Source organism: Anguilla rostrata, chromosome 18, assembly GCF_018555375.3.
Source record: "Anguilla rostrata isolate EN2019 chromosome 18, ASM1855537v3, whole genome shotgun sequence".
In the NCBI taxonomy this organism is placed as follows: Eukaryota; Metazoa; Chordata; class Actinopteri; order Anguilliformes; family Anguillidae; genus Anguilla; species Anguilla rostrata.
Window position 1 is genome coordinate 15,819,716 of NC_057950.1, and position 20,628 is coordinate 15,840,343.

A 20,628-nucleotide genomic window follows, 5' to 3' on the forward strand; every position below is an offset into this window, starting at 1 on the left:
TGTTTCCAGAGGTAGTTTGGAACACTGCAGCGAGTGTTGCAACCGAGGAAAGATGACTTTTACGCTTCTACACTCGGAGGGGTCCCCGTTATGTGAGCTTGTGTGGCCTACCGCTTTGTGGCTCAGCTGTTGTTGCTCCCATACGTTTCCAATTCACAATAATAGCACTTACAGTTGACTGGGACAGCACAAGCAAGCAGAAATTAGGCAAATTAACTTGTTAGAAAGATGCCATCCTATAAGTGCCATGTTGAAAGTCACTGGGCTCTTCAGTACAACCCATTCTACTTCCAATGTTTATCAATGGAGACTGCATGGCTGCGTGCTTAATTTTATGCACCTGTTAGCAATGGGTGTGACTGAAATAGCCAAAACCACTAATTATAAGCGATGTCCACATACTTTTGAAAATGTAGTGCATAAGAAAAAAGTATATTTTATAAATACATCCATAGCTTACCACACTAAAGTTCTCCACTTCTGTACATAACTCTAGACAAGAATGTTTGCTAAGTGACTGCAATGTAATGTCATGCACTGTAACAAACTGGCTAGCTTAATCTATTGCTTTTTCATGTAGCCATCACCCTCCCTAAACATACTTCATTAAGTTTTCTGCCTTGGTCATTGTGCTATCTGTTGTTTTCAGGGTAGAATATCCTGAAGTCCACTCAACACTTACGGGATATCGGGGTAATACGTAGGTGCGTTAGATTATGGACATGGAATTTGAACTTTTATCAGTACAAAGGAGAATTGTAGACATTCATAGTACATGAATGTATTCCAAGGTTTATGCGATATAGTTTTAGATTAAAAAAAGAATATTAGTAAAAATTATCACTAGAAAAAAGCCACAAAAAAAAAAGAAGACCAATTTCACAAATGGTCTCTAATAAACAGAGGTGGAAAATTGGAAACAGGTTCAGAAAGTAAAAGTCCTCCCCAGTATTTTGTCCCACTCACCTTGATTTGCTGATCAGCACAATTCTTCAACAAGGAGGAAATGAAATCAGCTTGGGTGCAATCAGTTTATGGGTGGAATAATCACATGCCAAGACTTGGACTTTCCACCTCAGCTAATAAATTAATAAAAATGCTAAGTGCAATCGGAAATATGAAAAAACACAGCCACGTCATACATAAATCTTTTAGAATCCAAGTTTCATTTTGAAGACAAGAATTGAAACAAGTAATTGAGAAGGTGATTGAGTTTCATTATGTAGGAGTATGTACCCGCGGTTATAGCAACAGAATGCAGAGTAACAGGCTTGGTAGGATCTTACGGGTAAAAGTACATTACATTCATTCATAAAAGATCATAAAAGAAAAGTCAGAAAGAACAGAAAGAAGAAGAGAGTATACGCTGTCAACCCTCTTGTGCTTAACCCCCATGTTCAGCACTTGATTATGCAGAGTATGCAGCTGTTGTTTGCAAAGGAAATGCAGAACAGGTTCAGCAGGTAAAGTACATCTACTTGGAGATCCTGATGAAAACACCTGCACATGTTGGCCTGCCCACACCTCAGCGCACGCAGGTACTCGTTAATAATTACTGCCCCCGTGAGAGCCATTTTCCAGTCTTACACTTACTGTAACTCAATATGCACAAATACTACAATAGTCCCTACTTTGTAAGAAAGACTAAAAACATGTCAGTATCAAATTTATTCGGTAAGGTAAGAATCTCATAAATTATCCTCAATTGTTATACAGAATAATTTAAAAAGCCTTAATTACAGATGACATTTAACATTTATACCACATCAACACTGTAAGATTTTGCAATAGACCTATGCTTGAAACCTGGATCGAAATTATACAGGATGCATTATAGTCTAATTTATCAAGGCATTTACCCAACAAAAACTAAAAATTAAAGCCAGATGGCAATGTTCACTTGACATTTGATGGCAAATTTGAATGGGCATAATTTTATTAAACACAGGCACTGGCTCTTGTTTTTCTGAGCAAATCTTCAGTGTTCACCCGTTCTTATGAAGCAAGCTTTTTCTCCAGCCTAAAACAGAAGTACATTATTCAGCAGATTATTCAGATTCTTTTTTAGTATTTAAAACTATAAAATAAAAACCTTTACAGTGTACTATAACTAACCCAGTATTGAATGTATAAATGGGTACACAACGGAAGAAAAGTAGTAGTTAACTATAAAATGAAAAACAAAGTATAACTATGGCAATATTGATCATTATGGGAGACTTAAATTGGATGTCTGCACCTTGAGATTAGAGGTTAAGGAAATGTTGGTTTACTGCTCTTTATGTGCAGTAAAGTTATAGGTGAGGAGATAAGATCTGCCATTTACCAAACTATGCGAGTGATCTTTGGACATCTCACTTCTTTAAAGCTATGTCACCCTACAAGAAGATGCTGCCTTCCTCGTCCTGCTATTCATTTTGTGTTTAAAAGGGAAACCCTGACCCCTGCTGGGAAACAGTTGCACTGTTTTTTGTGTTTCACTTATTCTAGGTTCAAGATTTTATAAATTGCCCATCCCATATGACAGGTAGGTAGGTCACAGGGGAACCTGAAACCAATTCATTTTTTCATTTGTCAATTTCATTATCGGTGGAAGGAATTACTTTTTTTAGTTTTCGTCCTCTGATGAGTCAGCGAAGTGAGTTTGTAGTTAAAACATTGGGTTTACAATAGAAGACACCTTTCACTGTCCTTACTCACTTGTACACTAGAGTTGCACCTTAAACTCTCCAATGCAAAAAAGGGCATACATTATTAACCAGTCTTTCTTTATAAGCCACTTACTTGTATTTAATTAGTCTTCCTCCTTGTATGAGCTGAGCTGTTTCATTGGTTACATGACAGGCAAAGAGGAGCCAATTCCTGGGCTGGACTTTATAGGCAAATCTCATGAACACCAGAGAGTAGCAGGTAAGAGCTGGACAAATAAATGATACTCGATTCATTTTACAGACAACAGACAACCTGCAGTATGAATTCTGTACACAACACAAACTGCATTCTCACAAAGAAAAACACAACAAAAAAATGAGATTTGTGGCCAATGCACAAAATGTTATGGCATGGGAATTAACTCATTTAGCATTAAAAGTAATTTTAGTTTTTAACCAGAGGTTTCAATTCATTTTGTTTTAAGTTTTTTTTTCCCCTTTTACTGCCAAGTCAAGTGATCATTAATAATCTATGAGCAGATGTTGTCATTGTGACACTACATTGCACTGATGAAACACGGTGTGCAGTCTCTCTTACCGAAGGTCATCCTCCCACTGATGATCTCTGGGCTTTTCTTCATGTCACTGATGGCAGCTATAGGCAGTCCCCAGTTTGCTACTGGCCCCCAGAAATGCTGCGTCATATAGTACACAAAGTCAGCCTAAATTACGCTTTCAGTACATTCCACATAACAGCAACATTAGCTACTGCATATTAACATGCTACACCATGTTAACTGTAGCTTTGCAGTGGGGGGTCATAAGTCATAAGAAGCATTGATGAGGTAGTGATGATGACTTGTTTCCTGGGCCATTTCGCCTGTGAGTGAATGAACATGCAGCTAATTTAATGATGAGAAGCAAGATGGCTAGGATGAGCTTGCCATGTTCCCCCTAACTCTCATATGTGGTACTATAGATCATTAATACTGACACATCTATGGGGTTGCAGGTTAATTCTGTCTCATAAAAATTAAATAGCCTTTAATCATGCCAATATAAATAATACACTACACTAATACAATACATAATGTATTTCCAAAATGAATTTCTATTTATGTATTCAAAACATTTCCAAGCTATCTGAATGTTTAAAAAAGAATAATATTAATTATTCTTCAAACAATGAACATAGTGATAGTTTGTCCCAAAAATTTATTCATAGCTCAGACTCATTTAAAGCTTTTGTACTCTTAAATAAATGTTTTTAGCCAAAACCAAGGTAATCTTCTGATTATTAAATTTTTTTTTTTTTTAGGTGTGTGTGTACAGATAGTGGTGTGTAGTCATTCGTCACACTGCACTGCCACATACAGCTGCTGCATTTTGATATCTCAGGAAATACATATTATGCCAACTAATGCTACAGTAGCTAGTATGCTGGGTACTTTTTTCTGGATATCGACTGTTACTTTCCATTGCTGTCAGTTCCAATTTTTAATGACAGCTGCCTGTAACTGCAAAAACATCTTGTATTTGACCGCTGAAATGGATTAGTTAACCAGTTACTTCCAATACCTTACACATAAAACATCTGGGAACAGCACCAACAGCAACAGGAAAACTCTTTATGTTGATTCTGTCCCACTCAGTAGCCATTCTATTCCAGTAATGGTATTTAATATATGGTATTCTGTAAACTGACCTACACATGTAGGCCTACATTCCCTGTGTTTAAAGACATTTCATTATACATTAAAAAAAACAAAAAAAAAAACAACGAGAATTCAGGTCATTATGCAATCAGGACCAGAACGACACAACTTATTGCCTAAAATTATCATTATTTGTTTATAGTGCAAACAGTAATTAACCTTGTCAGACTGATTTCACAACCTCTCTGGTGCTAGCCTGGTCACAAGCAGGTCCTTGCAGCTGTGTACTGTTCTTTTGAAATAACACCTCTCAAACAAGGACCAATATAAAACACAGGAAATTGTCTGAGAGCTCTAGAAGACTTTCTAGTGCACTAGAAGAAATCTAGAAGATTTTTCATTCTGCACATGAGTTTATAGCCGCTGGGAAATGGACATACACACTACTCAAAAATGTTTGAGGGGCTGGAAGCCGTGTTCAGAAATTCTAATAGAAAATAAAACCCACACACCTTCCTCTGTATCTGTCATTAGGCCTATATCTCAGGAATGTAAAGCCTGAATACTTCAGTGGAAATCACCTGAACCTAGTCAGCCTGCTATGGTTCAGCTTGGCTTCTGCATAGCTTCTCAGTTTGATTCTGTCACTGGAAAAGGGTCAAAGCATGTTATGAGAATTAGTATAAACTTCCCCTGTGGTGAGATATTAACTCCCATAAACACTTCCAGGATAATAAGTGATGACCACCACACTAAACTTTCTTCTTGATTGTAGAGACTAACTGGAGGATAATTACTTGGATCTGTTTACAGTAAATTTAAAAGTAAACAACTTCTTTTATTAATAGCTTATAATTATGAGGAACCTTCCTGAAATTATATGCTATGAATAAAACCACATGGGTCCACTGGATCCTGCTTTGTGATTAAGACAAACTGTCATCATTTTCCATGTTTGCACTTAAAACATCAGAGCACCTTCCTTAGAAGCAAAAAGAAGACAAAAAATAATGACGCTAATAACTTGTGTAGCCTAATAATATCAAAGTGCCTCCCAGCCAAGAACACACTGGTGGTAATGAGAGATTAATGCAAGACAACACATGCAAGAAAATTAGGACAGTTTCCTCACCGTGCTGAGTTGGAAGGTTCCACAGAGACGTGCAGTGGTGAGGCATTTGGATGGCAGAGATAAGGCCACAAAAGAAAAAAGGATCAGACGCCAGGAAGCAGATTAATGCAGACTTTTTAAAAAATTAGTAGAAATACAACAGACATAAGAACAGATTCAAGACATAACCGTGGCACCATATAAACATGTATTGTCTCCTTTATTCACTTTAAATACCTTTACAGTTAAGGTTTACTGTACTTGAAACCCAATATTATGTTGGAGTGAGGTATATGGAAACAAAGCTTTTCAAAACTTGCATGGTTACACACTCAGGGTGGCCTATATGCGATAACCTGGAAATAATTATTGCACATTCAGGTTCCTTAACTTGGGGTGATGTTTTAGCCTAATTCAAAGCATAGTTCCATGCTACACTTTCTAAATAGGTAGCTACTTATTATATCCCATCATTCTCCTCATGCAGCAAGTGTTTAAATGCAAAACATGCGTAACTTTGAGGCACAGTATGTAAAAGTCAGACCTGGATAAGCCAAAACAGTAGCCTACATGTTGGAGTCATTATAAAACTCAACGTAACCTGCTTGTACAGACCAGCCCTTGTAATGTGTAAAAGTGAAAAAAAAGAAAAAGGAAAAAAGCAGCCTTTTAACTTTTTTTACCTTCAAGCATCCAACTCGTTATGCAATTGTTGTGCATATTAATGTGATGCAGACAAGGCTTCTGGACAGTAATAATTCTCCAGTATGGTGCTTTTCAATTTTTTTTATTAGTATACTGCATACAACTCATAAAATATGTAGATTAAGGAGTCATAAACAGCAGTACTGATAGGCTACTATTCAGGTCAATAGTTGAAAGTTAGTACCCCATTTGAGACACTACTGTCATGTAGCATCACCCCTTATTTTACTACAGGGTGTAGCCTACATTGCTCCCAATTTAGGAGCATGTGCTCCTGAAAACTGAGGTGTGCCATAAAACTGGAAAAATAATTTAGGAGCACATCTGCAAATGGTGTGCTCCTAAATTTTTCAATTTAGGAGCATATGTGCTCCGTGAAAAAAATGTTAGTGTACAGCCCTGTACTAGAAAGTGAAATTGAGATTACAACCTCTTTTACAAGTGAGGCCTAGACAGAGGACAACAAGACAACCAACATAATTAGAAACTAGCAAAGCATAAATTTAGGACCACATCGGTCTACACACAGATACTAGGCTATACGAAACAACAAAAATATGCCATAAATATTAAAATAAAGTAACATGTGAAAGGTGGAAAGAAAAGATGTGCAGCATTCAACAAGCAGTACTGGCTAATAGGTTTAAACTTACAGAAATAAAATAATTAGGCTAAGTTAGATGATTTTTGTCTGAAGATTGCTTCAAGAGCTGTAATAGGTTAGGCATTACTTTCTGTTCTCACACTGGTAACTTTGAATTTCAGCCAAATTGCGTGATCTACAGTTTTGTAACAGCTACAAGATTAAATTTCATGAAACGCATCCAGGTAGTTGGCTGTGAATGGCTCTAGAATGTCAGCTGTCCTCTAGATCCATTTACTGTATTGCTTTTATATGTTGGTGTAATTAAGCAAGGAATGGGCTGAAATTGAGATATAACAAGCTGTGATCTGTAAAAGGGATGTATGTTATGTAATCTATTTTTGTATGATATTTTTGATGTATTCTGAAATGTTATAAAATCAATAAAGTTATTTAAAAATCCTAATACTTTAAAACAAACACTTGTCGGTGGTCTACATAACGTGTAGCAGGCGTTACTCTGAATATTTTACAAAAGCAATACATATGAGACAGGGGTCTCTTAGACCTCCATGGTTGGGGAGGGATGTCTTTCAATGCGGTGCGCCCACACGTCCAAATGCAATACAATACAATATTTTACAAAGACGATGGTGCAATTCTTTTTTAAAAGCGCAAGCATATGTTGGACGACCGGCGATGTACCTGCTGATAGCTACAGCTGTACGCGTGGACGGACAACACGCAAGTACAATAGCCTACGATTTGTACAAACTACTCGGATGGCGTTGCGTACTGAAATACACAGAGTACCATACAGCCAACTGACCAAACAAAGGAAACGTCGCAATATCCCTCCTAGTATACTTCCTGGCTGCTCATGACCTAGCTGATATTTGCAGTCGACTGATTCAGAGTTGTTTGTGTTTAACCAATGGACGGACACCATGGTAGATGATTATGGGCTTTTATTCACAGTTGCCCCTGGCTTCTCAGATCTGATTTGAATGATCACCTTAGAAACAGTGTTTGTTATAAAATATCAGCAAGTTCAGCAGTCTTAGTCACTGTAGTGAACATGCCAAACTTGCCAAAATAACCACCCCCTTTCAATGTCACTGAGAACTTTTCACAACCTGAGCATGCTGGGGTTAACTAAGTAACTCAGGCACCACACCTGTATGCAAGCGCCTGCTTTAAATTATCACGTTTACTCTGTTCCTTTATTTTGGCAGTAACCTGTAGTCTACGTGAAATGAACATAGCATGGGTATGCCATGTAATAGCAATAAGAGTTATAACAAATAAGTAACGTTAGCTAATATAGCATCATAAGCATTTTAAATGAGAATTCAAAGGCAAAATAATATACTGAGGAAACAAAAACAAATATCTTCGTGAGTGCAACGTTTGCTTTCTGCCAACAGTACTGTCAACGTCACATGCACTAGCTAGCTCGAGAAAGAAACTTAACATACTATCAAGTAAGCGACACGTCATTAGCGAATAGCACCTGGTAAACCAGCAATAAATCAAGATTAAGAGATGCCAGAACTGTCATTCGCACGACTGCAATGATAATGCAACTCAACCGGAAACTACATTATCGTTAGCAACCCGACGTAGCTAACTGAGTAACACGATAGGAAGGTCACTTCTAACACTAATTTACAAAATTAACATTAACGTACCTCATCAAGTAATCCCTAAATTCCTTGCTTTTTAGATGGTCAATCGCTTTACGAGCCAAAGTGCCAGCCATTGTTCGTGGTTTAAGTTTATGAAATTTACGAGAAAATAGCTTCCTAAATGCCACCGTTATCTAAATGAACAAGACAGGTTCTTGTTTCCCTCTAAGCCATATAATGCATATTGACGACACTGTCGCAACGTCTCAATCATCGACACAGAATGAAAACCAGCGCCCATTGGCCATTGCTGTGTCGTACATACTGTTTTTGAAGTTCTTCGGCTGTCTGAGAAGTCCAATAGCTATTTCTAAATTCTGACTCTGGATCAGTTATTGAAAAGAGAGCATAGAGTAAGTAAAACGTCTATTTTGAATCGCGCCGCATAGGCTGATCCAGAATCAGCTATCTCATAACCCCTAACACAAACCATTTTGGTCGGGGGGAGGTTTTCATACTGGTGTATCATTGGTCCAGAACAAGCCAATGGCCATTATAGTTTGAAGGACAAAGCAAGCCATCTGTATTAAAATAATTATTTCACGGATTATTCCACCGGCTATTTTTACACTGACATTACATATCATCCTTCGATGAAAGTCCGATGAATACTGAATGTATTTATTATAAAGATTAATCATATTTTCATGTTCCTGCAAATGCAGTTTACATTTGCGATAGTTGATATTATGTTTCAGAGCGCTGCTTTTAAGCCTACTAGAATAGGCCTAATAAAATTGCTCAGCAAGTTATGTCTGATTCTGATAATGCAGTGTGGGCCAGTGAAGTACGTATCAGTTCACCTTTAACTCCATAACCCTGGACTGTGATAACATGACCTCATTATCTCCTTTCGTCATGTTTACACATTACACACGGAACATTTTGACAGCAGAACTAAATTACCAAACAATACATTTAAATCTTTTATGAAAAAGTGGTATTTTGCATTTCCATTATAACTTAGAATTAAATACCTTTAGTTATTTTTGTGCTGTAGAAACAATTCAACTCTCCACCTGAAGTTTTTTTTTCCCTTAAAAATCAAACAATTAGCTCTGATGCATGCACAAATTCTTGTTTTATTTAAATATTACTTTTAATATCTGCTGACCACAATATGGGTTCCAGGAGCTCACACGGGCTCCTGCAATGACCGACATTACACAATAAAGTGTCCTTATTGAGGACTGTTTATTTATAAATGTTTGACATACCTGGCCAAGACAATGCGACCATGGGCTACATACAGCTCAGCTAACATACACATTCAATCTTATTTTGACATTGCTACAATATTATAAAGTAGCTACAATGTCACCATGAAGCTATGAGAACCTTATGTGTCCACCAGGAGGGCATTATTTTTTTCTAGTACATCACAGAAAAACATCTGCCAAACGCCCTGGGGCAGTTATGTTAGTATGGTTTTTAAAGATTTTCAGCATGCAGGAAATGTATCGCAGATGAAATATTCTTGGCCAGTCTATAAACGAGACACACCAACACTAGAAAAAATTATTCTTATTTAGGTCATCTACTGTGACAGTCCATGGGGAAGGCCGCTTGGACGTCTATCCTTTCCAGAGACTGCATTTGGAAATAGGAAAGAACTGTTACCTGTGTTACAAAAAATATTACTCTATAAACTCTTTAAAAGCTTATATACAAAATTGTGGCTTTTGTGCAGTGACCAATTTTTGAGCAATCACAAACATAAATGTTGAATGTATAAAAGTTTATATACGGGACTAACAATTTAGTCAAAATATTGAATGAAAATGTAAAGACAGGATGGTGACAGTTGCTGTGAACAAATGGTAGTGCATTACTGTAGTTCTGACAACCTAATGCATGCATTTGTAAAACCTCAGAGTCTAGTAGCACGGATGTTTTAAGGCTTTACAGTATATCCTCTGCAACCTGTCCCTTTTCGACTATTCTTCTGTCACAGTGCTAAATCATTCATGGTCAAAACCTTTCATTTTTTGTATACAGAACAGAATACTTATGCCTAATCCTGCAGCCTCAAACATGCCTGCGTGGCAAACAGCTAAATCACATGTCAAAATCACAGTAGGATCCACAGTTACACTTCAGACCAGGGGTCCTCAATGTTACCCAGAAAGGGCTGTTTCTGGTTTTGTCAGTTTTGTGAAATGTTGCATTTTCCGAGTTATCAATTTATTTTCTGAAACATTTGTGTTTTCTGTTTTGTTAATTTGTTTTGTGTAATGCAGCTGTGTTTTGCACCTATTGGCCACCATATGCAGTAAAATGTCTAATGTTAGTTCAACTCTTACAAAGTACACAAGTCCAATAGGGAATATATGTACTCTGTAAGAGTTGATTTAACACTGATCATTTTACTGTGTAGTAAGGTGACTGAAGACATTGAACAAACAGCATGATCTCACACTTTTAAAGGGATACTCTCAGTAGTGTCATACTTTTTAAAAGGGACACTTTCCAAGACTCTGTTTGCAAAAATTCCATAATCGACCATTTGTAATAAATATTTTCACCAGCATACACAACTGATATAACTTTCAGTATGTAGGTCTGTGTTCTGTTTTACACCCAGAATCCTGGAAGCTTGTGCCATCTCTTTCAGTTAGGACTGAAAAGGAATACATAATACTTCAGAAAAATGGCCCAGGACTGACAGCCATTTGCTAAAACTAAAAGCTACTTTATTCCTTTTTAAAAATGAACCAAAAACTTAACATATTAAAGCTACTACAGTCAACACCAGGCTGTTTTTTTGAAGTGCACTTATAAAATAAAATGATAGAAAACACACAAATACATAGACAAATAAATAATTAAATATACAGTACAGGTGTATGGGGTATACAGCAATGGATGCCGTTAATTAAGACCACAGGCCCAAGTCTGCACAAGCAGACCCAGTGGTACAATGCTAATAAATGTGTACCAAGTTGCAATGAAAAATTCTACCTGTTGCAACCTGTTTTTTTCTGGCTTAAGTACTGTTCACATTCCAGTCATACATGTATTTCTTTATGGTTCAGTTATTTGGGAAATTCTGAGATTATATAAAATCTAACACATTGCAATGTAGAGAAGGATCCATCTTTGTCATTCAGTATCAACAAAAAAAACAAAAAAACAAAAAAAATAAAAAAACAGTTGACTAAAAATAACTGTGCTGATTAAAATGGTTTTATGAAACATAGCCCATAAAACCAATACCAGTAAGGCTGGAAACATACTTGAATTTTATTGTGCTATGTGTATGTGAAGTGGTTGCATCCTGGGCTACATTATTCATGTTTACTTTTTGTCTGAGGTTTAAAAGATATATCCACTAGGGGCAGATAAGGGCTTCTCTTCAAATGATTCCACCATTCTTCCTGGTTTCCTAGCATCTGCTACATCACAAGGCATACAATGAATAGTGCCCTGCAGTATACACAGGCATTGCCCCTTGCAGATGCATGACATTAATGTTTAAGGACGAGCACAAAGTATGCTTTGAATGACCACAGGATACGCATGAGGCCCGAAACATACCCTACGTAAGTATGCACATACTCAACGTGCGTTCTTGTGTCCCTGTGGAGGTAATAAACCTCAGTCAAAATGTATCACCGGAAATTTTTACCGAAACGCAAGCGTGAGCTGCAGTTTCAATCGTGGCAGCGAGGGGTATTATAACAGGAAACGACAGTAGGAAGCTGCCTTCTTCCATTTGTGCTTTCTTCTGCTCAGTCTTTTGCATCTGTCCTGGATCGCCCACTTGAGGACTCGTGTTCATTACCTCCTTGTGGACATGAGAACGCACTTTGAGTATGCACAACCAGGACGAGTGTTTGAAGTGCGTCGGCCTGGCGTTGTCAACAAGTGACATCAACTTTGCATAACTTACTTACGTAGGGTATGTTTTGGGCCTGACAGCAATCTTGTGTACGTGTTTGCGTAAATTTTAATCAAGTATGTTTCCAGCCTAAAGCAACACCGTAACTGTGATCCATTTACTGTAATTAACATGATTATAATTATGATAAAAACAGTAGGCTTTTAGGCTCATTGGTAAATCCCATGATAAGGATATTTGTAAAACAAATAATTAAGTAATAAGTAATAATTGTTTGACCTCATTAAACAATATTACGTAGATGGGTAGGAGCTAAGACACCATAGCATGTGTGCTTGTCCACACTGGAGTTCTTTGTATGCTGCTACTAGATGGCAGTCATATTTGAAATAGTAAATAAGTATTTATTTACTTATTTATTAAACATTATTATTATTATTATTATTTTTTGGAAATAGAAGTTGAATCCATGCTTAATTCAATGTAACCTGAATTTGAGGGTAGTGTGATTGTGATCAGCAGCAAAATACTAAATGTGTGAGAACGCCAAATTGACACACAGCTCATGTTTCATTGCAACTAGGCCACAGTGAAATATCCCTCTGGAATATTATAAAAGATAAATAACATTTCTTTTCTAAAATAAAAAAAACAAACAAAAAAACAGACAACATACACCATCCTCTTGCACACTACAGGCTGTTGATTACATAATACAAAAGCAAAAAGCAGGATTTTTTTTTATCTCAGTAGGCATGCTATGATATCAGTAATACAGGAAAATCAGGGAAACTTTGTGAGGAAAGTCAATATTGTATTGACAGAATTCAATTTCTTGTAGTCTGACCTTTGCGCTGTGCTGAAAGACACATTTAGGTTTTAAAATAAAAAAGTCATTTAAAAATGGTTCAAACAGAAAATATTAAATGATTGATGAAAGTATTAGGGGAGAACTGAGTTCGGTCTTAACTGTTACACAGTTTAATGCAGCTGAATACATATCATCTTGTAGCCGTCACGTTCAGTGTGGACATATTTATTCATAATTTATGAATACTCTGTGCATATTTCAAGATGCATTTTCAATTTAAATACATTTGGTTTGACAATGAAGTATAGTGACACATTCAGTGTTGACAACTATGTACACCAATATACACGCAAAGTGTGGCTGCTGTATGTCTACGTTTCTGTGTTTATCCCGAAGATAAGTGTCATTTTGATTCCCACGAGAGTACCATTACAACTGACATACTGTACAGTACATATAGATTACAACACATTTTAGCATAGCTTCCCCACATAAAAGGAGAACTACTGTACATTGCCTAGAATTTCTATATCAGAAAAATACATAAGTGTAATGAAAACTAACTTTTTAAATTAATTTACTAAACTCACAGTGCAATCACTAAATACCTGTTATTATCTGTGCTTGGAAGCCAGATCCCTGTCCAATAAGCATAGCTAAGAACCAAGTGGGTCTGACATTGCTCCTTGCTTTGCTCATACTAGAACCCATTACCAATGCCAAATCTATCAAAATGTGGCTGAGCAACCTGATGTAACAGGAAGTTCAAAGGATCACTTCTGGACTCTTTAGTCATTGCTAGCTTGCCTGGACGAGTGACTATGACAGAACTATTAGTATGAGCAAAAAAATGTTATTAAAGACATAAACTGTTTCACACTATCTGCAAAGTTTGGCAGATGCTGAGGTTGTGTCACAAGTGCAATATTGGTAAGACTGACTGTGAAAACATTTCATAACATGCATATATTTTTAGAAGGGAAAACACAATTAAGTACTCATTGTTCTAATTAAAGGCTTCTAACATGTAGGCTTGGTGGTTCCTACATATAAAATGCAGTAGGACAGAGGAACATATGAAAAGGACACATATACAATATTCAACATTATACACAGGTATTCAGTAAACCCTGTATGCTACAGCCTGTATAAATCATCAGTATTTCATCAATATCTTTTCTGTTTATCCTCACGCTCCCTGGTTAGAGCCACACATAATTCTGATTTAAATTGAACTCCATCATGTGGGTCCAAGAGAGAACAGTGCATGTAACAAAGCTTAGGACATTATAATGTATGCAGACGGCACTTTAAAAATTATTAGTAGCTGGTATAAAAATACAAGGCCTAAAAAGTTTAGATGGCAAAAGCTAGGTTTCCTCTTCACTGGATTGGAAGAACCCTTTGAATTAATGTTGGCTTTTCATGGTTTGTAATTTAAGGTTAAACTGAGGTTGTGCTTTTTCTTCTAAGGAGACTACTGTGGAGATCTTTTGCTTATCATGTTTCATCAAGTCGTATCTCTGCAGATAGAGAAAAGAGTCAGGATGATGTCTTGGGTGCAGTACCTGACAAAAAGGTCATCGCATGGAATGTGGCTGGGTCCCCGTAATTGCGCATGTCTGTTATGCATACCAATATTCCACTGCATTCTGCGCAACAGCTGTGGTCGCTGTTGCCAATGGGTGTTAGTCATGTGGTCAAACTCAAGCCAATACCTATAGAAGATGTGAGGGCACTTGGTTGGTCATTGGGTACTGAGCATATGCTACAAGCGTGTGGACGTGAGCCTCTTCATCCCTCGTCTCTGGGCCAGGCCAGAGGAAAGCACGGGTTCTAACTTTGGGGCCTGAGGGGATCGATTCAGAGCAAAGTACGTAGCAGCCATCGCTCCCTATAGACAGCAAAGAAAATCAATCAGCTTACATGGCCTGGGAAATAGCTTACATGCAACAAGAGGGACTACAATGAAATAAAAAAGACATACAACACTCCTCTTAGTTCTGATAGGTGTTTGTCAGGTGTAATTAAAGTACTGAACAGATGGTGGCAGCAGTGAACAGCAGCCAAAAGGGAAATTTATATAAGCAAGTCCCCTTTTGAAGGGCACATAATCAATACAGGCTTAAAATATTAATGTTCAAAGGTCTTGATATACCACTTCATAAATACTCTTAAAGTAAAAAAAATCTTAAAGTAACAACAGCGTTATATTAATATTCTGGAGCATATGTGCAGTGTACAATTTATCAAATTATAATGGTCATTGTACGTTCTGACATGTCCACACCATATCTTCTTAAAGTCCTGTCTAAGAGGGCAAATTAAAAAACGTTCTTAATTTGTATTGTCAGATTTGGCTTTAAGCAGCTTTTTAAAAGGAGAAAGAATATTATTTCAAATGAGATCAAAGGGTTTGAAAACACTTGGCTTTCTTGCTGTGGAGAAAGACAAAGTAATCTGCATGCTTGTGTGTATGCACGTGTGTGTGTGTGTGTGTGTGTGTGTGTTTACACACACTTGGGTTAATGGTCTGACCTTCACCAGCTGTACATCCTGTCTGATGAGCTGGCTCTGTGAAAGTTGTTCTCTGTTCACAATCCAGGGGTGCCTTAGGACCTGGGGAGCTGTTAGACGCTGGTGGGGGTCAACATGGAGCATTTTAGACACTACGTCCTGGAGAAAGAGACATTCGATAGTCAGGACCACGTGGTTGCGGTGTTGATGTAGCAAGCAATTTGCAATGCGCTGCTTCTTTAGAGAGTGAATTAGAGCACAGTCCCAACCCCCCACCCCTTCCCACAGGTTAAGCCATCAACAATATGTGGTTTCCATGGATACTGTGATTGGAACTCAGCCAATATGTCAAATCACTGTCTGGATCCTAGCCACTTGGATGGCTTTTTTTTTCTTCAAAAATAAATAAATGAAAACACAACATAAGTGCATTAAACATCACCTTTGCTGCATCGGACACAGTGTCCCAGTTCCCCCCTGAAAGTGCGTACTTCCCGCTGCCGATACGTGCCAGAATTTCCTCTGGAGTGTCGTCAGGACCGTTAGCAAATGGGGTGAACCTTGGGAAGATGGGACAGGAAAGAAGGTCATGCCCAACCCACACCACACCGACACTGCTAAAATACAGTACTTAATTCAAAAATATCACCACACTAAAATACTACTGCACAGAACTGTCTGTACTATTTACTTTAGCAATTTTTTAATCCAATGGACTTAACTTAAGCTGTGCTCTTAAAATGCACAGATATTTATAATACTTACAAGTTTAGACAGATTCTAGTTCACTGAGCAAGTTCTTAATATGGGAAAAAGATCTCATTCTGATATTTTTAGAAGGGGTTTTAAGAACAGATTTGGATGCTGTGCTGTATTATAGCAACATAATGGTTTTTTTCAGATGCCCTGATTATGGAAGACTTAACCCCCCCCCCCCCCAGCCACAGTCCAGAACACAAAACTGGCAGCAGTGTCCCTCATGGGTTTGGCTTTGTGTAAGAGTGCAATTAAAGTGAATCTGCTGCTGACCTGACCTCAGCTTACTGAAAAATCCCTCTTCTCCCGTTCTCAAAATTAGACCCTTCACCAGCAAGGGGGATGGGAGAAACTGAATTGTTTTCAATAATGCTTTGGTGTTGTATTATTAACACTAAATACTGTGAACCAAGCTTACCCTGTGTTGACGAGTTCCAACATTCACCAAAATATAATGTTTTAAATATATAAGATAACATTAGCCAATAGAGGTATAGTTTCTCTCATGAAATCACACACACACAACTAATTTGATTTGCCTCATGTATAATAGGAAGTTCTGTTCTGCTTCATGCGGCTCAGTAAGTCAACAATCCTTTTTATCCCATTATGTTCTTATTAGAATTAAGGGTTGGCAATGTCAATGTGGGAAAGGATTGTCAATATAATTACTACATTGTAATTATATAAATTGACTAAGCACAAAATAACTCTTAAGTAAAACTAATATGAATAGCATTATTTCCATGAATAATACTAATGTTGTGATAATTAACAACATTTGGATACAGAACTAACCAATACTCCATTTCATTACCATTATTAAGGTACCATTCTGTAAAAAAACATTCAATACAAGAACATTTTGTAAATTATGAAAACTATAAATCCATTTTAGCGCAGTTACTGACAATTACTGACAGAGATCAGGTAACATACATTTGTCTGTGTATGTGCAGTATATACAATTCTAAAGTAGATGAGAAGAAAAAAAACCTGAAAAACAGATTCTGTGTCTCTGTTGCTATAATATATTTATCCTGAAGTATTTATAAGGAACCCCTGTTCCATGCCTCACCCAGCAAGCATCGTGTACAACAAGATCCCCAAACTCCAGATGTCACAGGCTGCATCATATCCCTGCCTCTTAAGGACCTTGAACAGGAAAAACACAAATCATCAGACTTCTGATGAAATAGAATGTTGGCTAAAATACTCATCACTTTACAATTACTTCAACTCACAGTTTTAGTATCTTTTACATGTGTATTTTTTGCCATTTTATCATTATTGGAGGCATTTTGATAATATAAAGGTGTATTTACCTTTTTAATTGCACATCATGACTTGAAAATACGCTTCAAATTTGAAATCATGAATATAATAGCTTTTCCCCACTAGGGGGAAGCAGTGTTGCACTTGGGTTATAGAGACCACAATGAGAGGCCCAAAGACTGAAACTGGGCTGAGAGGCTCCACCAGAAGTGGGCATTCAGACTCAAGTTTGCAATACATATATACCACAATCCCATATTCATATGAACAAAATACTCAAAGTAAACAAAAATAAAGTTGAAAAATTGTCCTGCATACCTCTGGGGCCACAAAGTTTGCTGTGTAGCAAGGCGTCATGAGCAGGCCGTTCTCAGCCCGCAGCTGCTTAGCGAAACCAAAATCACAAATACGGATGGACTCCGGGTCTCCAGTTTCATCCACATAGAGGATGTTGCTTGGCTTCAGGTCTCGATGGACTACCTTTGATGATGACACAATAAATAGAGGTTTATGAAAAGGCACTGAAACCATGGTTCTTCATATTGACTGCACGAAGATCAGATGATGGTTCCGTACCCCCTGTGAGTGCAGATACTCCACAGTTTTGGTGATGGTGCAGAGAACAGCGCTGGCCTCCCGCTCTGAGAAGCACTTCTGCCGCAGGATCCTGTCCAGAAGCTCCCCGCCCCTCATTAGCTCCATTACCAGGTACACGTACTTTCCATCATCATACACCTGCAAGCACATGTATACCCCATGGATCACACACACCTACAGGTACATATATTCACCATGTATCACTGTACAACCGCAGGTACATGTACTTTCCATTTATTACACATATGCACACCTGCAGGTACATGCTTTTGCACAATTACTAAGATTAGCAGTTTGACCATCATATGTGAAGTTCACAATGATTAAAGTAAATTTCCCTTTATGATACATCAGATGAATGTGATTATTCTGAAATGCACTCAAATCTTCACTCGCTTCACTGATCACAGAAATATATTGTAAGGAGTTTGTTACACACATCCTTTAGAGTTATGATGTTGGGATGCTGTCCGTATCTCAGCAGGATCTCAATCTCTTCTGACGGATCCCTCCGTGCTCTGTCTATGATCTGCAAGAAATTCAGCCTCTTACTGTTGCTTCTTTGAAATAAGGGCAGGCATTTGTGATGGCTTGACAGGCTTAACAATATGAACAATAGCAGGAGCATAAGATTTCAAGTGTCAATCAAAAAATACCACAGACAATCATTCCACCCAGAAACCTCAGCTTAGTTCTCACTCACTTTGACTGCGTACTCCACGCTGGTTATTTTGTGAATGCAACGCTTACAGATGGAATATGCTCCAATGCCAACATCCTCCTTCATTTCATATCCATCCGTGAAATGGATGTTATTTCCATGTAGTTGCTGAAAAAAGTTGAAATGTCTTTTTACAGTAATTCTGACAGTATTTTGGAAGAAAAAAAACATTTCCTGGATTAAGTTTAAAATATCTAAATTTAAATTTAAAATACAGTTTTTCTCATGACTTTGGGCCTTAGAAAATTATAATCCTGGCCATGCAGACTACAGAATCTCACAGTGCGCCTATAAACCTAATATTTATGCAGATGGGGTCCCTATTTCGCATGCAAAGCACTTCTTTCTTCTGGTCTGCATATAAATCTGTATTAATGTTGCAGATTCTAATGTTTGTCCTTGAAGACCTCCTCTGAGACACACATATACACAGAAAATATGGTGGTTTTAAAAGTTATAAAACAGCAAAAATTATTTACATTTTCTCTTGATGTCTTCTTTGATTTGTCTGTTTTCATATATTTGTATGCTTATGCAATTTTTGCAGCTGCAACCTGAAATAAGACTGCACAGACTGCGTAAACAAAATGGTCTCCAGGCAGAAGGGATACCAACATGTGTCAGCGATCAAAAGGATGATTTTTTATACATAAGTGTGTGTCAGTCATCCAGAGAGTGATATTACGCACATCAGGACAGTGTTCTATGAACATGGCAGCTGACCTACTTCACTGTATTGCTCACTCTAGCATTGGGATCAAATGGTTCTTTTTGGAAAAACAACACTTGAGTTACATAATGAGAATTCATTTTTCTCACTGTCAATGCTTTCGGGACATTGAAACAGTTGGCCAAATCTAACACACGAGATGGAGTGATAGTGATGTCTGTACTGCATTTTTTAAATAAATTTTATTTTTGATGCGCCCTTTTTGCAATAAAATTGAGCTCCATCAATTGAATATTTTTAAAAAACTAACATGGTAGCTGCTTTTAGCATGGTAGGTAATTTGTCCCATCATGCAGCTGATTATATTTGCACATTGAAGTGGGAGATTTGTTTTCATATTAGCAAGGCAAGTAAATAACACATTTTTCAGTGTGGCATCATGTTGAACTGTTTAAATCAGAAAATAATTATTTGGTATTTAAGTTTAGACAATTTTTCAAACAAAACAAATTCAAAATATAGTGCTGTAGCTTCTTTAGAAACCATATTTCTCAATCAAGAAAAACATAATGTGAATATGGGGTGGTGAACGCTACTCACTGCTTACCTGTACAGTAGAGTTTATCACACTGCTCACCTGTACACTAAGGTTTATCCTCACCTGTACACTAGAGTTTATCCCACTGCTCACCTGAACACTAGAGTTTATCTCGCTGCTGACCTGGACACTAGGGTTGACAGTAAGGATTGGCTGCTCACCTGTACGATAGGGTTGACAGTGTTCTGGTCAGTCTGGGTGAGCTCCTCATCCAGGTTTGTGGCCACAAAGCTGAACCCGCGGAAGAGCTGGTGGGCGTTGGAGCTGGGGGCGACGCCGGGGGAATCTGTAACCAGAGGAAGAGGGGCTGTGGGCACGCTGGCACTGAGAACAGAAGCTCAGAGTAGAGTGGAGCTGTTTTACTGTTTCACTACAGCCTAGATGCCCTGGGACATGGTTATGAACTTCCAACTTTCGCAACAACAACAGGGTGCCATGGAGGAGTTATT

At 37.7% G+C, this 20,628-nt stretch overlaps 2 protein-coding genes across 6 annotated transcripts in view; both read right to left on the bottom strand.

Moving 5' to 3' along the window:
• Positions 1-1,653: 1,653 nt before the first annotated feature.
• Positions 1,654-8,583, bottom strand: mpc1 (mitochondrial pyruvate carrier 1). The gene is made up of 4 exons (XM_064317312.1): positions 8,393-8,583; positions 3,250-3,346; positions 2,785-2,917; positions 1,654-2,020 (listed from the first exon to the last, which is right to left on the bottom strand). Exons 1-4 carry the CDS (start codon positions 8,465-8,467, stop codon positions 1,996-1,998), a joined length of 330 nt encoding a protein of 109 aa, XP_064173382.1. The 5' UTR covers positions 8,468-8,583; the 3' UTR covers positions 1,654-1,995.
• A 4,076-nt stretch (positions 8,584-12,659) lies between these two features.
• Positions 12,660-20,628, bottom strand: part of rps6ka2 (ribosomal protein S6 kinase, polypeptide 2) — a 42,504-nt gene continuing 34,535 nt past the window's right edge. For 4 of the 5 annotated variants that reach the window (XM_064317305.1, XM_064317307.1, XM_064317309.1 and 1 more), the window contains 9 exons: positions 20,341-20,465; positions 18,894-19,019; positions 18,630-18,719; positions 18,170-18,328; positions 17,912-18,073; positions 17,397-17,473; positions 16,005-16,122; positions 15,584-15,721; positions 12,660-14,939 (listed from right to left, as the gene is read on the bottom strand). In XM_064317305.1, the coding sequence (XP_064173375.1) occupies positions 14,814-14,939; positions 15,584-15,721; positions 16,005-16,122; positions 17,397-17,473; positions 17,912-18,073; positions 18,170-18,328; positions 18,630-18,719; positions 18,894-19,019; positions 20,341-20,465 (1,121 nt within the window). In that variant the 3' untranslated portion in view covers positions 12,660-14,813. The remainder of the gene's footprint in view (positions 14,940-15,583; positions 15,722-16,004; positions 16,123-17,396; positions 17,474-17,911; positions 18,074-18,169; positions 18,329-18,629; positions 18,720-18,893; positions 19,020-20,340; positions 20,466-20,628) is intronic. The other variant, XM_064317308.1, reaches the window with a different exon arrangement.

Bases quoted from the DNA above. Each gene is read 5' to 3' on its own strand.
- mpc1 (XM_064317312.1), bottom strand. From the start codon at position 8,467: ATGGCTGGCACTTTGGCTCGTAAAGCGATTGACCATCTAAAAAGCAAG. The intron at 3,347-8,392 runs GTTAATGTTAAT...TATATGACGCAG, and splicing joins GGGATTACTTGATGAGGTAC to CATTTCTGGGGGCCAGTAGC. The intron at 2,918-3,249 runs GTAAGAGAGACT...TTATTTGTCCAG, and splicing joins CAGTGGGAGGATGACCTTCG to CTCTTACCTGCTACTCTCTG.